The 20,205-nt window shown below is 41.0% G+C and overlaps 1 protein-coding gene across 1 annotated transcript in view; it reads left to right on the top strand.

Annotated features, from left to right (window-relative positions):
- LOC117460199 (phosphofurin acidic cluster sorting protein 2) overlaps positions 1-20,205 on the top strand; it is a 90,360-nt gene that overhangs the window by 50,809 nt on the left and 19,346 nt on the right. Inside the window, 12 exon segments of the mRNA XM_071205597.1 lie at positions 113-219; positions 1,743-1,897; positions 2,857-2,967; positions 4,061-4,163; positions 5,268-5,355; positions 13,977-14,066; positions 15,199-15,286; positions 15,289-15,323; positions 17,844-18,006; positions 19,080-19,171; positions 19,426-19,506; positions 19,873-19,932. Coding sequence (XP_071061698.1) covers positions 113-219; positions 1,743-1,897; positions 2,857-2,967; positions 4,061-4,163; positions 5,268-5,355; positions 13,977-14,066; positions 15,199-15,286; positions 15,289-15,323; positions 17,844-18,006; positions 19,080-19,171; positions 19,426-19,506; positions 19,873-19,932 — 1,173 coding nt within the window.

Below are 20,205 nucleotides of genomic sequence, written 5' to 3'. Positions count from 1 at the left end.
AACAGTCCTGAGTTGCATCCCAAATGTTTTCCTTTGCTGTCTTTCCCACCCGATGGACCGAGCATCCTGTGTGTCCATGATCTCATGGTGTCCCTCCTGTGTTTCTGTGCAGTATGTGTCCGAGCTGCTCCACGAGCAGGGCCAGCCCATCGTGTCCACCTGCTCTGCTGCTGATGTTCAGGCTGCCTTCAACACCATCGTCACTCGCATCCAGAGATTGTGAGTCTCACACACACACACACACACACACACCACACACACACACACACACACACACACACACCACACACACACACACACACACACACACACACACACACACACACACACACACACACACACACACACACACACACACACACACACACACACACAACACACACACACACACACACACACACACACACACACACACACACACACACACACACACACACACACATTAGTTGAAAGACCATAGCCACCAGAAAGTGTGATCCTGCAGCCTGTTATCCAAGTGTGTGTTTATATTGGCCTGCTGCCAGAGAATTCCAGGATGCTATCGCTTAAAGAATGTCTGTTTTTCTACCTTTAAAGCTTCTAGTGAGGTTTTTTGAGGTAGCTTAGAATCCATGTCATCACCCTTGCAGAAACAGAATATTATCTAATTTTATTGAGGTATTCGAGTTGTCCGTTGGTCGGGCCGTGCCATTCCTGCAAACACGTCTCAGACCATGAGGGAATTTCTTCAAATCTGTCCCAAACCTCCACTTTCGCTGAATAAGCATTTTCGTTGAAGTCACTGTGACCTCACAAATACATTTAGCCATAGCATGTTAAATAGGATAAAGTGATAAAGCGATGCGGTGTTGGGCAGACATGGATGTAACCTGCAGCATGCCAGTGGTTATATAAATCTAATTAAGGCTGTATTCAAATGTTTATTTTAATTTCAACGTTATAAGCCGAGTTCGACTTAGCCTTATCGCTTACGCTGCTGAATTCCTCTAGTGTGAACCCATTCTATCACGATGCGTCTCTTTCCCATGAACTCTCTTCCTGGGATCCTTCTGCTCGGCTGCCAGCTGCTCAGGATGTCGTGTCAGAGGGAACCTGAGGCTGTCTCCGTTTGCTCTGCTGATTCTGTTAAACCTGTTTCTCTTTAATACACTACACTTCCACTCTTTACACACCTGCTCCTCAGTCGACCTGTTTAGTCCAGCTGGGGTCATGTCATGTGGAAGGTCTCTGATGTTAACTGCTCGGTGCTGTCACAGATATAGCCGGCTCCTGGGTTTCTCCTGGAATTTCATCTCTGAGAAAAAGGACAATTGCAACCCACACATAGTTAGGTCCTGTTGTGCTATTGGACAGTATGATCTTTCGACATTTTACTCAGAAATCTCAAACTCCGAAGCATTCAGCTACAAAGTCATTTCTTAGATATTGTTTACACTCTTTTTGGTCTTCATAGCTAAACTGAGTCGTAGGATTGTACGATCCAGATCTACAAGCTCTTGCAATATTTGGTCTAACTCCAGAAAGACTTGCAGATTCTTGCAAGTGTCTGGTATTACAAATTATAACATGACATAATCTGGCTTTTGATACTAAGGTGTTAACCGGTTTTGAACCAGGGAACAAAAAAACCCTCTTTTGAGGTATAAATCTTCAGACAGCCGTGAATTCTCTCACGCTCCCCCCCCGACACAAATCTCTGTCTTAATTGCTCACCCCTCCTTTCCTTATGTCAACCCTCGCAGCTGTAACTGCAATGCACAGACACCCCCGACGATGAAGGTGGCGGTGGCCGGCGACCAGAGTTACCTCAGCACCATCCTGAGGTTCTTCGTGGAGCAGCTGGCCAACAAGACACCCGACTGGCTCAGTTACATACGCTTCCTGGTCATCCCCATAGGTAAGTCGTCCAGGATTAGTGCAAACACCAGCTAAGGCCCTGTGTCCACAAAGCGTCTTCTTCTGGCACTCTCACCACCTTTGTTTGAAAGATTGCTGAAGGGTGTTCTTTTTTCAATAATGACCGCCTCGTTGCACATTATCCCGCTTATTACAAGGCCACATACTAAATAAACAAATTACTTGACTCCTAATATTAATAAATATATATTGTATTGAAGTAAACATTATCGTATTGCTTCTGCTGACAAAAAAATTGTCCTTTCCACAGCGTACCAATGGCTTGAACTGCAACAACATAACTTAAAATGACGGAAGCACTGGTCGGGGTTTACTGTAACTGTGCTTGTCTGTTTAGTTTCTTTTTCGCCAAAAGTCCTTAAACAAAACCAGAGCAGCCCAAACCGTGTTCCTCTTATTGTTGACTTCCTGTCTGCATTCTTCTGCTGATTTCTCTAATGTCCCACTCTGTCTTTTAACCTATTCTCTTCTCTCATTGATGCTTCTCAGCAATGGTCATTATTTTTCTTAGCAGCGATGTGTTATCGAGTATTAACAACCTCTGAAATGTCCAAATTAACCAATCAGAATCGAGCATTCAACTAAGCCATGTAATAATATCTAATAAGTGCTACTTTGTGTTTGTTTGACATTGTTTTTTCCCCATGAGAAACCAGCGGAAGATGCCTGGCTTTAAATGGTATGACTGAGTTGGTCTTCTAATGGCCGTAGAGCAAGGAGGACGATAAAAAACACAACACTGCCCGGCTTTTTCCACAAATGGGCTTCACGGCCTTTGTTATGATACATTAAAACAAATTGAGATAAGGATAAACAAACTTGGCAAAAAAAGCATTATTTTCATCTAGAATCGCTAAAAGCTGCCGCACTAGAAGGACTTTGAAAGAGACGCATGAAAATACCCTATGTGTACTCATTCATTGCTTTTTCTCTGCACAGGTTCTCATCCCCTGGCAAAGTATGTGGCCTCCTTTGACAGCCGGTTCAACAGCATCTTTATGGACACTGCGTGGAGGGAGCTGTTCTGCAGGACAGAGCGGCCCGCCTCAGGTAGGATGCACGGCTCTGATGGGGCTACAAAGAAAGGCTGCGTGTCTAATGTTCAGCCAACTTGAAAGGGAATGAAATGGGGTCAGAGGATGGGTCAGGGGCTGATGGATGGGAAGAAGAGGTTTTCCTCCAATTGCAAGAGACAGCTACAGCTTGCTGCAGTGTAGCAAATGGTCCTCGATTATGGCACGGCTCCTCCTCCCTGTAAACTGTCTGCTAAAGGAGCCAAGCAGGCTGTCAGAAACTCTGACTCAGATACTCACCCCAAAGACTCTCAAAGTTGCAGTCTTAAGATTTTGGGCTGTTTTTTATACCCAATCCAGTCACAGTCCCTATACTTTTTCTTTTCTCTTTCACATAACCACAAAGTATAGTGTCAAAAGCCTTTAAAAAAAAAAGCCTCTAAAGAAAAATGCCCTTCTGCTCCTTTTAACTGTCTAACTTTTAATCTAGTCGCTGCTGATTTGCTTATTTAGGTCATACAGAGGCATCCGTTTTAAACTGAGGCTGTTTCATAACCAGTTGATACTCCTCTCAGCTTGTATTCTAATTATTTGTACTCAATGTTCACTCTTCTTGCCCAGACCTTCTGGATAAGCCTCGATCATCCTCACCTATTTGCACACAGTAGGTGCAATAGTGGCAGTTCTACACATACTGTAATGTTTGTATCATCTTAAAAGTTGTTCCAAGAAAATAAAAAGTATGTTAAAGTACTGGGTCCTTCGTGGATGGCTCTGAGTACGTTCCATCAGACGAAGTAGAATGAACTGCAGAGAGGTCAAAATAAGTAAACGCTTAAAAATCCGCCGGCGTTTCCACAGATCACTTTGGCAGACATACATGTGGCCCAGAGGCTTTCTGTTAGACACACAATTCATCTTGTGTGTCTTATGGCTGACTTCACCCACGTTTTTAATGGCATTTTACACTCCCCCTCCTCCTTCAGTGGAATGAAAATAATTAATGCGCACTCTTCTAGCAACTGCTGTATGTGAGAATTAGCATGTGCATCAATTGTCTTGCAGCTTGTTAGTCAGACAAGAGACAGCAGAGGTTGTTAACAATCTGCCTCCCCCCCCCTTTCCTGCAGATAACATCGATGTAGCAGGACGAGTCGTTCAGTATCTGGTCGGCGCCAACGTGTCTCACCAGTTCCCCATCTCAGAGGCGATGCTCACCTATAAACAGAAGAGGTATGTTTGTTTTATGATTGTATAAACTCATGTAATGTTGTCTGTGTATGCATGCATACATTTGTGCTCTTTTAAAGCATGATTTCTAATCTAGAGTACTGATATAATGCCCCGAATGTCTTTATTCTCATTCAAAGTGAGGCCTAGAACAAATGTAGCTACTATAATCAGAAAAGCTGCATGAGGAAGATGTTTAAATGCAAATGCATGCAAACAAGCACATACACTAAACACACACCGTGCTGTGCTGTGTGATGATGTCACTGTAGAGCAGGGGCAGGCAACCCGCTGCTCTACAGCCCCGTGCGGATCCTCCGCCCATCTGCAGATTTCTCTGCTAGAAATACGTTATTTTATTTCATACACTTTTTTGCAATCTTTCAAGGAACACTTCTTGTGTTGAGGTAATAATGTGACCCTGGAATAATATATTTTTTTTAAAGTGTAATATTAGGGACACAAAAACAGATTTTAAATACAACTGGCCTATCCTTTACTGTTTTTAAGCCACTAGGCAACAGCTAAAACTATTTCAAATTTGTCTAGTTCTTATTTTATAAATGTTCATCAAATATTTCGAGGACTCAAATAGGCATGTAAAAGTTGTTTAATTAATTAAACAAGGGCCTGCACATGCCAATGTATGTTTTTAGCCTCTTGATAAGAGTTTTGTGATTTCCTTTTCTTAACAGTTAAAAATACCAAAACATGTCACAGTTTTTTTGTGCCGTGTCACCTTCCATGAAGAATTCGCCCATAAAGCTGACAACATGAATCCTGATTTAGTAGCACTTTGGGGCTCCATTCCCTAAAGAAAAGTCGTAGATTTGATCCATAATGAAGAGGGACACCAAGCTGAATAAAGAAAGGGTTTTATTACGGAGTTGCCCTCCCGTTTGTTCACTCACTTTCTTGGCAGCCATTGAAGATTCCTGAAAGCTGCCTATTGTTGTTATCATACATGCTGACTAAAGTAAAAGTAGGAACCATAGTAGGTGCTGCTTTGTCAGCCATGCTCTTCATCCCTAGAGGATGTCATGAAGGTGTGCTAACACTGTGTTCGTCATGCCACTAATCTGTTTCCTTTCTGTGTGTTTTCCACAGGCTCTGCAGCCTCACGCTGAAGAAGCTGGTAGTCCTCAAAGAGCTGGATAAAGAGCTGAACTCCCTTTCTATTGCCGTCAAAATCCAGGTGGGTGGGTTAATCTCCCGTGTGCGATGCGAGTAACAGGCTCAATTGTGAAATTTGATAGCGGCCCTGCCACGCTCCAGATACTGCGACTCACATGTCCCTCAATTCTTTGCCCGCGCTGTGCTCTGTTGAGCGTAATCACAAAGCCTAGTCTGGGACATGCTACTAATCCTGCCGATTGATAAAAACCTCCTGAGCTGAACATGATGCTCGTGAGTCACATCCACTCAGGTGCTTCAGATGACTGACTAGAGCTCTAAGCAGGAGCATGAGCACCGTAAAACTGATTGTGCATCTTAAATTGATTGCTAATGCATTTTCGTGTCTGCTAGTTGCAGGCCTACGTGTGCTGCATAGTTTTACGATTGTAATTTTCAAACTGTATCTTGCAATCGATATTGTTGTCACATTGCCTCCCATTTTAAATCCTATGATGAAAATAATTCACATTGAGATATTGTGAGGTGAGACCCTACAGGTAAAAAGGAAAATCTTTAAATATGCAAATGTATTCTCCTTAAACGATTTACATTTTTCAAAATCTTCATACATTCCATGATCAGTAATTTTGTTGACAAATTAGTCAAATTGTTCTCATAGAGGGAATTTGGGACATCCATTTGTATCCCACCAAAATACTGTCATTACAGCAGCCATTAAACAAATCATTATTTATTATTATATTTGATTAGAGGCGATTTATTTATATAGCACCTTTCAACACAAGGCAATTCAAAGTGCTTTACAAAAATGAAAGACATTAAGAAAATGGCATTTAAAAACAGTCATTAAAAAGCAAAGATAAAAAATAAACATTAATAAAATACATGAATAAAAGTTACAGTGTAGTTTAAGATATGAATAGTTCAATTAAAAGCAGCGGCAAAAAGAAAAGTCTTCAACCTGGATTTAAAAGTAGTCAGAGTTGCAGCGGACCTGCAGGTTTCTGGTAGTTTGTTCCAGATGCATAATAACTAGAAACAGCCTTTTTTCATACATAACGCAAGACATAGGTCAATATTGTCAAAAATGTGAACATGTCCATTTTATAATAAAACGTTTGATTCATTACATAGAATTTACACAAGAAAAATTCTCTTTTCTGCAACAAGTTTTTTCTAATAAAATTAGAGTTTTTCATTGATATCTTTCGGTGACTTTAAAAGGAAATCTACAGATGCATTTAGAAAAAGTGTTTAAAAATAAACATCAAAATGTTATTTTAGGCATTTTCTTTCCAGTAGCAGGAAGGAAGACTGGTTATGAAAGCAAAATAACCCAAATACTGACATTTTAGGTCTAGCCAATAAACCCAATCGATATAATTAACAGCAAGAAACAGCAGTTGGCTGGTTACGAGACTGATAGTGTATGTTCATGTTTCAATCTGTGACCATCTGCTTTGGCTTGTGAGTGTGAACAACCCAGTTCATTTTACAGCACTGTAGCTGTACCGCTCAGTAAGCAAGCCAACACTTTGTTTGCTTTGTTTGTACAATTACAACGTACTCCTTTCTTACTGCAGAGTTACAGGATGATCATTGCTTTTGAAAAGGTGTCAATAACGTAACTTCTTCTGAGAATAATGCCTGGTTTGACTGACGTGAATTCACCGATATATTGTGGCATATTATGCACCACAACGGTTTAGATCATAGACTCTCTGTACAACCCTGCATGACGTCTGCAGACAGGCCTCACAGTATGAAAACACACTCTCAGCAGTGAGCCTAGAAGTGGTTGTAAAGATGATGGTCCACTGCTTCTGAGAGAACCAAGACCTTAAGTGTAGACGCACGTACAAACACACTGCCCTGAGGTGGCCTTGTGGGAAAATGTCTCAAAGGGAAAAGTCATTCAAACTTTCTTGAATGCAGTTCCACATAAAAGAGAAAATGAAAGAAAAGGAGAGAAGAGGGATTTCTTTGTCTGTAACTTCTACCTAAGAGATACTGAGCCACATCAAAAACTCTGAGAAAACTTTTGAAACTTACCTACCCCACCTTTAAAGAGAAGCTACTGTTGTATTTTTCACATGCTTTTTTAATACGCTCCACTTCTCATGCACACATTCCAGCTTTTCTAAGTAGGAATGTGCCACCTGTGTCATGTCTCTGTGAACCCATCATGTTTGAGGCATCCACACAAGGAAATGTTTATACCACCAGTGAGTAGGGCTGTGCAATTAATCGTATTTTAATCTCAATTACGATTTTGCCTTACAGCGATTATGAAAACAACGTAATCGAAAGAAAACGATTATTTTTCTGCATTCCCTTTCGCAATGATGCTCTGTCATTTTGTCTTGCGTTATGTCTTGCGTTATACATCCAAAAGCCCTCTTGGTCAGGTTGTGTTGTGACCGCAGTCTGTTTAATAAATCCATATAAACACGTTAGTTAGTTAGTTTTTAGTTTTTTAGTCTTTATCATAGGGTCTTTATTCTCCGGTGTCTAGCATTCAGTCAACTTTCACTAACCTCGTCAAGCTGGAGCCTCTCAGCTACTTCGTGTTTCCGGATATGGGGTTACCAAAATAAGAGTACTGCGTGTAGCAGTATAATTAAACATTAGTTGTGAGCTATGGTTGTGAGTGACATTGGTTATCATATTTAATATGTTTAGTAGCTTGTGGAAGTGCTCTAAAATATTTGTTGTTCTTGTTTATTGCTATTTATTATTTTTGATATTATTTATTTAAATGTAGATATAAATGTATAATTTTATTTTTTTTTATTGGTTTTTCAGTTGAATTATACTTAAAGTTCAGGGTATTCAACTGTTAAAAACATACTGTTCAAATTATTCTTTAAATTTGTATTAAAGTTCAAGAAATGGATGTTTTCAAAGTTAATGAATAATCGTATTTAATAATCGTGATATCAATATTGACCAGAAATAATCGTGATTATGATTTTTGCCATAATCGCACAGCCCTACCAGTGAGTGAGGCTTCCTTGCAGAATTGTGATTATAATTGGAGAATAAAACATGATCTAACAGGAAATAGAAGAAACCAAATATTATAAATGTTATTGTCCAATAGGGGAAATATTGCTGTAAAAATTATGAGGAAATGGATTTAGGCATTTCATCTGATGAAGATGAATGGGCTAAATGTGTGGCTGTTCTCTTGCTATGTTGAGGGATTTAATGATTTTTCATTGTTACTATTGGCCCTGGAGATGAGACTAGGCGTAATGGATTCTACGATGTGTTTGGAAACTAGAAGGAGAGAGGGCATTCTAATTCATGCACTGTAATAGTAACAGAACATTTTGAGACAATATTTTGTAGTAGACGCCACGGTTACATTTGTCTGCAAAAATGTGTAGAGATCAGGGGCGGCGGGTGCTGTAGGCTAGGGAAGGCTAAGCTTTCCCAAATATTTGTGTCACTGCATCCTGGTAAAATAAAAATATAATGTTTGTGTCTTTGACATTAGCGCTGCTATGCACCTGTGCCCTGTACTACGAAGCCAGTTCAACAGACCCTGGATATGTTTGAGTTATCTAAACTAACCCTAACAAACGAGATCTCGCTAAGCGGTCCTACGACGCTGGTTATCAACTCGGTAAATCAAGCCAGGGTCTCTCTCACCAGCTGAGCGCGTTCACGTGAAAGGGGCGGGGTTAGCAACATTTGACCAATCACAAATAGGGACAGCGCAGCGTCATACTTCATTAATGAAAAGTCAACTAATATTAGACAAATATGAACTTTAAACATCCATGACTTAAACATATAATCCAGGATACAAGCCACAGAGTTGCACCTGCAAGATGAATACAGAACAACTGGTTAAAAAATAACTAGGCCTACCGAGTGTTTGAAAGCGTACAACAGTTGTATGATATCACTGCCCCATCTAAGACACGAGTGGATCTGTCTTGAATTACATTTGAGTTGAGTGTTTAGTCAACTTAATGTATTGCTTAAAATAATACTTCTGCATACAGTATGTGACAATGTAGGTGATGCACGGCCAGATACGGCTCGAGAAGCTGACTCAGATAAGGAAATGTGATATATTATGATATTATATGAATGATAAAATGTGACACGTCGGCGTCTTCTTTGCATACGGCAGTTTAAACTGTATTTCCTTTATCCTGTAATATGACTTGATAGATTTAAACTCCACACACTGAGCTCTGATTGGTCAGCAGGCGGTGCTTTCACTGAATTGATCTCTTTTCTATAGACGCCGGAGGCGGGCAGCGTCAGGTAAAAAAAAGTTATTTAGCCTTCCCAAACCTGAGCCTCACGCGCCGCCTATGGTAGAGATGGTGGGATTCTATTGGCCCTCCCTCCATGTATGAACAAATGGACCCAGAGAGCGATAATGATAGGGCAGAAAGATCTTGCTCGGAGATGTAAAGCACCTGGAACACCTATTTTTAAGGATTGGGTTGCTAAAAAGCTGCTGCATATAGAATAATGTCATATAGGATTCGTAATAGGGCAGGAAAAAATGTATGGAAATAACTGAATGACATGTATTGTGAGGTAGATTTGATATGTTTATGTTCCTAAATGTATTCATTAAAATGTACTGAGGATCAATATATTAGTTTTTTTATTTTATTAATTATTTTGTATAAATATATTTCATATTTGCATCTTGGTGTAACACTAGGTGGGTTGAGAGCAATGGATAAGGATACAATACGCATTTCCGCCTTGATTGTTTTGCATAAATAAAATGTTTTGCAAGTAATGATAAAATGGAGGTATAAACCAAACAGTTGGTAAAAGAACCTAAGCTACAGATCATTTACCCATTTTTGTGTCGGTTTTTGGCAGCAAAATCAATTAAGTTATTCAATTTTGATCCTCATACATCTTAATAATTAAGTTTATCGTTTAACTTAATAAACATCTGCCATCTGTGCAGAGTCTAGTCAAATACATGTGATATTGGACTACCTATTAAATCACATATTGAAATGCATGTATTTATTGTAAGGTCAATTGTTACACGTTTTAGAGATGTTTCACAGTTTGGCTAAAAGCCTTTGAGCCTCAAACACCCTTTACATTAACTCCACTGTTTCTGTAGTTACTGCTCTCTGCCTCGATGCCTCTGTAATTGTCAGTTTTCTCTCTCTGTCTCAACATTGTCCCCCTCATTTTGCAATGTAATTGAAATTTTAAGCTGCACTTGGCTATTTCAAGTGAAACAAATTATCTCCTCTTAACTGTCACCCTGAAGGAGAAAGCAAGCAACCAAGTGTGGCTTTATCCATGAGCTACGTTCTCTCTCGAGCGTGAAATCTCTATTTCTGTTGAGCCGCCCGGAGGACAGCCGAGCTAAGCTTCGTTTAACGCCGCTCCGGAACTGGAGCATTAAATGCAATTTCCAGCAGGTTTGGCTGGGAAGAACACAGCAATACGGGTTTGAAGAGACGGTTAGTGAGGATGACTGAGGAATCGGGGGGTTTTGTTTCCAACCAGTGAACGACAAAGCCTCATCGACGCATGTCCTCCATTCTGTGTCCAGCATACACTAGCCGTTTCCAAAGTGGGCTCCATGCACAGTACACACAAGCCCAGTAATGGCTAACCATTTGGATGTTATCCCAAAGCAGGCAGCAGGGTTGATGTGATTGCAGTTCAGTCTGAGGGAGCCTCTGTGCTCCCTTGGAGATAGTCTTCTGTCTCTCACCCTGGAGACCGCTGGGTCACTTCAAGTAGCTGAGGCCCCCACAAACAACCCTCTGTTGCACTGGGTTGCCTTGTAGCACGTGCACATGATCATGCAGTTTGTATTGTATTTGGTTTCCTGAGGTTTTAGCCAAACATTGATGTCAGCTGGATCATTATATGAAAGGCGGGCTATTCTCATTTCAGGACAGGCCGCTGTCCAAAGCACTTCCATTTGCACTCCACTCCACTGATGAGATCTAATTATGTGTGTGTTGAGTGAAACAGAAGCCTCTACACACATTGAGCTCTTGTCCTGAAGCTAAATCACTTCCTGCCTTTGCTGCCAACAGTAGAGCCAATTTAGAGATTTTAACATAACGAAGTAACTTTGACAGGAGTTGAACTTTTCCCACAGGCTTTTTGAGCTTGGTAGAGTTTAGGGGTAACTGACATCCCCCCGAATGGCCCCAGAAAGACAGTGGAGAAGCTTGTAGCAGGGGAGAAAGGGTGAGAGAAAGGGGGGTGGGGAGGAAAGGACATTCAGACAAGCTTTCCCTGCCAAGGGTCCGTATTGTTAATGCATGTCAGGCAGTTTGAGAGTGCTCGGCTTTTGTGCCTTGATTCTTTGTACCAGCCAGTGAGCATGAGAAAAGAGGGCTCTTTGTGGAGCTCAAATTAGTGACAAGGTCATACTGAGTCAGAGATCTCCCTTCTTTTGGCTTTTAAACATAAAATAGGAGCTGCAGCTACTGTCAAGGTACTGTCAGCGTGTCCTGCTGTGGAACATATTGAGCCATTAGGGCTGGATAGAAAACTGCTTAATACAACCGAATGCTTTGCAAGTGTCAGCAAAATGTTCTTTATGTCCATTTCCCCATTAGTTATTCAAAGCTTTGGTTTCATTTCAGATATTGACAGCGCAGTAAATGTTCTTTCAAAATGTTCCTTTATTTTATACTATACAAACAAAGAGTTATGTGTTTTCTGAATATTTCACACTTTTATATCACAAGTTTGTAGACTAACACGTGGCAGTTTCCAACTTCATGCAAGATTTGGAAATGAATGAAAAAATGAAATATCTGAATCATTTGATAAAGATTTTCAAAAATCCCCAAAACAATGTAGAAGAAACAGAACATGTAAACTGTAAACAAGAATGATCAGGGATAGAGATCTTTCTCTCGGAGACAATGTTGCTACAGCTGAGCCTGCTGGAAAATGTTCAGATCACTCAAATATTCAAAGGCTGGTTGCCAGGGATACAATTGGAACTTGGAGAATGGCTTACTGCCTGCTAATTTGAATTATTTGATTGTATCAGTAGCTCATAAGTGGCAGAACTGTTCTCAGATGCATTGTAATGAATGATTATCAAGTAGTAAGTAATACTGCTTCAGGTACACATGACAGAGAAATACCCCATCATATTTTTTTGAGAGCTGGAAGTGGGATGAAATGTGTTTGGAAGAACAGTTGCAATTGCTCTACTTAAAGGGGCCCTATTGTGTATTTACTGTTACATGTTTACATATACGTTAATGTTCAAAAAGGTCTTTATTTGTCCTCATACTGCCTGTGCTGCAGCACCTCTTTTCACCCTCTGTCTGAAACCAGAGCCCAGTCTGCTCTGATCGGTTAGCTGGCCAGCTCTGTTGTAATTGTGCAACCGCTTAGAGATGTCCCGCCCCTTAGCCTATTATGTACAATGTGTTGGAGTGCTAGCCATAAGAAGCGCAAGTGTTGCATCATCATGTCACGGAAGTAAACAAATGTCTACAATTCTACGTGCACTATAGTGTGCCGTTTCATATCACTTATCCTTGTGATGTTCCTACAGAGGCCCCATTGCATTCTTGAATGTAGCGGCTCCTTCTATTAACCTCTGATGAATTCTCGGTATCTGTTACATGCTTTAGCAGCTCTGATGACATAAGGATCCACAGTTGCACCCTCTGCTCAGGATTCTTAAAGAGTTCCATGGGAATAAAGCGAGATATAGGATATACTTCATTAATACTCTTGGCAGCTTCAGTAGACACCTGAACTAAGCTCAGATGACTTGTGAAATTTGTACGGCAGCTGATGAGTTTCCAAATATATTACACAACAGATGCCGGTCTTTCTCACTCCCGGCTCGACGTTACATTCTGAACTCGAGACTTGAGAAGCTGTTCCTGTTCTCACGTTCGCACTCTCGACACTCTGTTTTTTCGAGATTAGAAGAGGTCCAAAAACAAGCTCAGTTGAAGAATTAAACGAGGAACATGATATACTTTAATCTGAGGCATGTAAGAGAAGCTCTCAAAGGCTAAGACGGGTTCTCCGAGGACAGACTGTGCGGCGGTGTCCTTACAGGTGGAGGACACTTCTAGAACCCCAGACATTTAAAACCTTGTGCTACAGTTGGCTACAAGACGTTTGTGCTAGCCCCCAAATTAGCTTAGGCGATTAGTCTCTATCAACTAGAATATAAAGCATTAGATAATAACATTTAAATGTGGTGTCTATTAGCTGGAAATACAGTGGCTGCACCGTAGCAGCTACAACAACGTATGTAGAATACCAAACTCTCTCAAGGCATCGTTATAAATCCTAACCGATTTTGTCTGAGATGCTTAGGGTGCCAATGGAGACAGTGGAGAGCAGACTTGTGATTAGGCTTCTGCTTTTTGAATACTAATGCCAGTTAGGAACACTTCTTTATGTCCCTGAGCTCGGCATCTGACCCATATTTCATTGTTCCAGTAGCACTGTGAAGGAGTAGAGGACTGTTTGTACTAAGCTGCTTCAAGGTGCGAATCTGCATAAATGTGTGAATGTGAAGCAGGCTGGTCCTTAAATAAGGCTCGCACACTCAGTCGCTGTGGTCTGATAGGAGATTTGTAGGTATTTTTCTTATTCTAAAGGCAGCTGCTAACGTATTTTTTATTTATATGTACCAATTAAACGTTGCTTTTCTTTGTCTTACAGGGTTCAAAGCGTCTTTTGAGATCAAATGAGTACGTGCTCCCACCCAACGGACTGATGGAGACGGATCTGGAGCTCACATTCTCACTCCAGGCAAGCACTGACGTTCTGCTGTGAATTCTCACACTGATACTGCAGCTAGTTGACAGGGAGGAATTTGTTAAAGCCCCTTCCTTACCACGTGCACATTTCTTTTGTAAATGTATTCATGTGTATTTACAGTATTTTGTATATATTACATCAGGCCCAGTTTGTTAATATAAGCCACACTTTTTAATGTTATTTTGTGGAGAGAGGTGTGAGCTATGTGTAGCAGGACAGGAAGTGTTGTAGTTTCTGTCGTCACATACTGTGTCCTTCCAAGTGCAACCCTACTCCATTCAAGAAATAATCTCTACCAAAGTCACTGAAGCAGACAGAATGGGTTGGATTTTAAAAAATAGACACTGCATACCGCGTGCGGACTAAAGTTGCAAGGCAGCCATCTCGGTGAATTATGACAGCACAAGTGAACAAGCTGTGGAAATATATATATATATATATATATATATGTTGCATGTGTGTAAAACGTTTGCAAATTCTGAACAAAAATGACATCGCTGTTGAGTAAATTCATGCTGCTGTTGAATAAAAAATTGAGGCAGAAATAGACATGAGGCAGTGATGTTCAACCAACTTCTGAAACAGACATTAACTGTCATTTTGTGAATATTCAAGACCAACAACGGCAAGTCAAGTCAATGTGAAGTTCAGTTTACGCCTTCAAAGACATTAAAACTCCAGAGGACACAGACAAGTTGGATTCAAAGAGCAAATGTGAGGATAAAGTGTTAGAGAGAGATATAAATCTGAAGTGATGAAGGTTCAATAACACTTCAAACACACTCCAGCAGACAGACCATTAGTAATACTTCAGGCCTTCTAACACCTACCATGTTGATTCACTGCTGTCATCAGAGTACTGTACTGGCTGTATTTGTTACAGAAAACTTGAACCAGGATTGTGTCATGGTGGGAAATGTCCTTTTTCTGTGGCTGATGCATGGTACAAATATATATTCGCTGAATAGAGACACAGCACAGCAGAATAATTGATAAAGAATTTGGTTTCGATGGAGAAAATACAATTTATTGGCCTTTGTCTGCAAGTGAGTTTCCATCTAAACGCTGATGAACATGTACTGTGGTCTATGTATCAATCTGTGTTTATATTTGTTTTATTCAGTACCCCCATTTTCTGAAGAGGGATGCCAACAGACTGCAGATTATGCTGCAGAGGAGGAAACGCTACAAGAATCGAACCATCCTCGGATACAAACTCTGGCTGTGGGAGTCATCAATATGGCTGAGGTACTTTCAACCACTTCATTTCATGTTTCACTGAATTTCTCTTGAGAAACATCATTTTTCCTTTCAGCTGGTGATTGACGTGGCTGTCAGTGTCTATGTACAATGTCTTGGTTCGCCAGTCCTGCTCTACCCATCATTCCGATGATTCATGCTCATCACACGTACTGCTGTGTGAGATTATGGGCCATCTGGAGCTGGCTTCACATGCACTTTCTGGAAAGTGCATTCAGCCATGCTATGCGGTAATAATAGACTGCAAGCTGACATGATGCCACTTGTCGATGTTTATTTGATGCAGATATACAAGATTACGTTGGTTTTTTCCCCTCATCCGAGTTATTTAACATTATGTACTACCAGTCCTGCCTCAGCTGGACATTCAGTGGGGATGTTGCACGTATGTCAAACTGTATGTTTGGCCACTGGACCCTCAAAATGCCTTTTTTTTTTTCAACACACTTCTTGCTTTGCTTACTAATGCCTGCTGTCACAGTGGATATCACACATTGTAGGGACTGCTGTTGAATTGTGGGTCATTCACTTGCATCATTGCGCACGAGCAAAGTGCTCTCGTGTTTGACCACAGTGGGGGATTTTTGATGGCATGCCTACTACTATGGATCGCACTGAACCAAACATTGTACAGCAGATGGAGATCAATTAAAAAGCCTTGTGAAGGACATAATTAGCTTGCTGTTTATATGAAAGGGAAATCAAGATGAAGAGAGATTTAGACATATATCGAGCGCCATACTTATTGGAAAAGAGGGCATTTCTCAAATGGTAATTACAGTGCCCATTCATGCTCAGCTAAAGTGACTTCCCACTAGTAGCCCCAGGACAAAAATTGACTGACATTTAAAAACAATACCAATGCTTATTGCATTTTAAAATACCACTTTACCGCGGTGCTGTTTTGGTGCTTTCTGCAGCGAAACAACCCACAGACTTCTATGAATAAAGCTAGATTGGCCATTATTGGATCCTGTCGGGTAATTATGTTGTCATCTGCTGTAGAGTTGACTCTCCCTTGCCCTCATTCTGAATCCATCGGGGCATTACGTGGGAGGAAGTCACAGTTATTTGAATTTGCATGCAGCATTGGAGTAAGTGCACCCCTGACGGTGTTTGAGCAAAGCGAGCCTCCTCCCTGTGCAGCTATTCATCAAGTGAAATATTGAAAGTACCCCCCAGATAGAGCTTACAATGAAAGCTCATCCTTTCTCATCTGATTCATAACAGTTTATGCAAACCGCGTTACGCTGTTTGTCTCTGTGATATGAGCAAATTGGCGCGGCTCATTTCCACATTCAGAATGTAATAACCAGAGATTTTCTTAGGGATAGCAAGGTCTCGTAATCAGTCTGTAAATCTCTGCGAGCATAAATCAGTGTAACAGAAGCCCTCCCAATCTCTGATGTATCGGTGTCTGTTCTTCGGGAAAGAGAGATACTGTTCTTCCATCAGGCCTCTCTGTTGAAGAAATTACTTCCATGCTATTTTGATAGTGATTTAAAGACTTGAATTTTAGACATGTGTCCTCTGTTTTATTTTTTTAAGACAATGAAACATTTAATTCAAGGGGCCCTATCGTGCTTTTGTTTGTTTTTTTCTTTCCTTGGTGTGTTATACATGTCTTAGTGCATGTAAATGGTCTGAAAAGGCTAAAATCCCTGTGTTCCCTCCAGAGGGAGTTTCTCTCCCACACACTCCCCCACTGCCTGAAACGCCTCCATTGGACTCCTTTGTTTACTTGACATAGTGACATCACTACGTAACACTTGCACTTCTACTGGCTAGCACACATTGTACGTGATAGACTAAGAGGCGGGACATCTCTAAGCGGTTCACCTATCACAACATAGCCGGCCAGCTGACCGATCAGAGTGGACTGGTCTCTGGTTTCAGACGGAGGGTGAAAGAGAATGAAAATAAATCTGACTTTTGAATATGAAAGCATGTAAACATTTCACAGTAGAGGTACACGATACAAATATGAACCAAAACATGTGCATAATAGGCCCCTTTAACATCACATAGAACACCTGAAAATATCTTGTAAATGTAAACTAACAAATTATAAAAAATACAGGTCTATTTAGTTTATTACACCAATTAGGCTGGTGAAGTAGTATGCATAATCATCCTCTTGTGCACTTATTGTCCTTTTTAATATTGTATTATACTTTATTTGCATACATTAGATCTTTACAGGTTACATGTTTTACATTGTTGTTTACAATTGTGAATGAAGAAGAAATTATTACCATACCTGTGCTGTAGGTCGGGGGTGGACCTTTAATGTTTCTCTATATGTTTGTGTATTTGTTAAAATAGCTATTTTATCCTATTATACCAGCTTTAAAAAAGAATAAAAGACAATATTATCAGAAGTGTTTCAAGAGAGAGATATATAAAAAAACTACTTTGTCTTGTATAATTGGTTTAGAGCACATTTTGTATTTGAATGGATTCTTAAAAATCAATAGCGAGCCTCAAAGTCAATCTTCCCGTGTCCAGGTGATGCAACACCCGACAGACGGAGGACAGATCCTGGGTCTCCATAGCAACGTGAAGGAGGCGCCAGTGCGTGTGGCGGAGATCAGCGTGTACTCTCTCTCCAGCCAGCCCATCGACCACGAGGACGGCAGCGGCCAGGCCGGGCGCAAGACCAAAACCTCAGGTGAGCACGGACCCCCCCCCCCCCCCCCTGTCCCTCTACATGGCTCTGTCAGACCAGCCTGTACCAGCGCTGCTCGCTCAAATCCTGTGTGTAATTTCAGCCCTCTCCCTGGAGCCAGCGCCCCCCCCCAGGCCCCTCTCTTCCTCCTTCCACATGGCTCCTATTTCCCCACCGAGAGGAATAAACTCTTAATCCCAACCTGTGGCCAAGGATATGTTATTCCCTCCAGCTATGCTTCTAATGTTGATGTGAGAGTTGAACAGACTTAGGTCCTATTGCCTTACACTTTTCAAATGATGGACGGGGGAGAATTATTGGGCCATGCTCGGACACCACGCCTTCATCCCGCCATGCTGATCCTTCGCTTTTCTGGAAGTTATTAAAGAGGCTGCTCAAACATAACAGATTAACTCATGCACCGAGAATTATTCCAGTGTCCTCTGTAGTCAGCCTCAATAACAGACATCCCAGCTAAGAGGACTGAACTGGATGTTTCACAGGCAAAAGGATGTTGAGAGAAAAAAGATCCTCCATTGCCTGATCTGTGCTCAGCTGTCAAACACGCAGTAAAAGGGGCTTTTTAGGGAATGTGGCTGCTCAAACCAATAAAATCTGACTTGGTACTAAAACTTCAACCACTAAAATGTTATTAAAACTTCATCAGAATGTAAAACATGAGCTGTCCCATCTACTTTACATATAAGCTTTCAATACATTTCAGCAAGCACTTTTAGCATTATTCATGTGCACAGAAAACGTTTTTGCATTAAATTGTACTCACTATTCTTTCCATGTAGTCAAAGTAATTAATTACTGATGAGCGGTGTGGAAAAGGACAGGAAATTAAGAATTATAAAAAGTACACAATATGCTGGAATCTTGATTTAAATTATAATAAACGGTTTCTGTTTTGTTTGTTTAACACCTTTTAGGCTACCAATGACAACAAAGGCTGCTTATATGCTTACTCAGTTCCAAAACAAAATGTCAACAAAGCTTCTGTGAAACTACTTTTGGTAAGACTGCCCAGACATGAATGTATTTTGATGTTTTTCCTGTGTGTGTACCTCCAGACCGCTCCCCAGACATGGATAACTATTCTGAGGAGGACGATGACAGCTACTCGTCGGAGCAGGAAGCCAGCGATGACGCAGTTCATGCCCAGGTTAGCCAGAAAATGCTTAAAACAAACCTGCAATAGCCAGCTCAATCAAATACATATACGAAATTAAAGTATAACATATACAATTTAGCTAAACAAAATTAAAGTCGTTCCCTAATAGATTTTGCCAGGAGCAGTTGTCCTTTACAAGTTTTTAGTCGTATAACGATGTATTTCCTACATTTAGCTTAATGATTACAGGTAGAATTGTAGGGGGAGCTATTATAAGATCTCATCCACCCACTCGTTTTTCACAGGACCTTTATGATGAAGACGACGAGGTCAGGAAGCCGAAGAAAGCCCGGAGGAAAATGATCCGAACCACCTCCATGACCAGGGTAAGTCGCCTCTTTTTCTCCACCACATGGGAGTGTAGCGCTCGCTAATCATTGACTACGAGAACAAATCAGGACCTGCTCTGGCTGTCGTACTAGCTTTTTAAAGGGAAAGCGCACAATGTGTTCCATTTGTCCAAGCCATTAGGACGATGTGGATGAGCACGTAAAATGAACACTGTGGGTTCACTGGAGTGATTATAATGGTCTTTACATAGAGTGAATGTGAATGAGTAATCCAGTGGACAGTTACTGGGAGAAGTGATAAGCCCGGGCCCAGCTGTCATGCACATCTAATGAGGACAGTTACTCCCTTTCAGGGGGCTCTGATTTTCATAAATGCATGTTTTTTTTTTTCTTCGTTTGCAGCAACCTAACTTCAAGCAGAAGTTTGTGGCCTTGCTGAAAAGGTTCAAGGTAACAGATGAGGTGAGTGTGAAAAGAATAATTTACTTTTTTGTTTTGATCGACACCCAGGAGAAACAGCACCCCTGTAATGTCTCAGCCCTACAGTAATGAAGTTTTTAGCAAGTCAGCTGTGAAACATATCAATTATTAAATTGCCCTTGGGCCAGGAGCAAATAAGCTCAGTATTGACTGTCTAAACAATATATTGCTGCGGCTAATGTCTCCCATCTGGAGAAGAAATCACTGCCGCCCAACAGAGGTACACGAATAATTATGGCTGCATTACCTCTGTGC

This window comes from Pseudochaenichthys georgianus, chromosome 15 (genome assembly GCF_902827115.2).
Source record: "Pseudochaenichthys georgianus chromosome 15, fPseGeo1.2, whole genome shotgun sequence".
NCBI lineage: Eukaryota > Metazoa > Chordata > Actinopteri > Perciformes > Channichthyidae > Pseudochaenichthys > Pseudochaenichthys georgianus.
The sequence above is the reverse complement of the archived record's forward strand: the minus strand, read 5'-3'. Positions and strand labels throughout refer to the sequence as shown.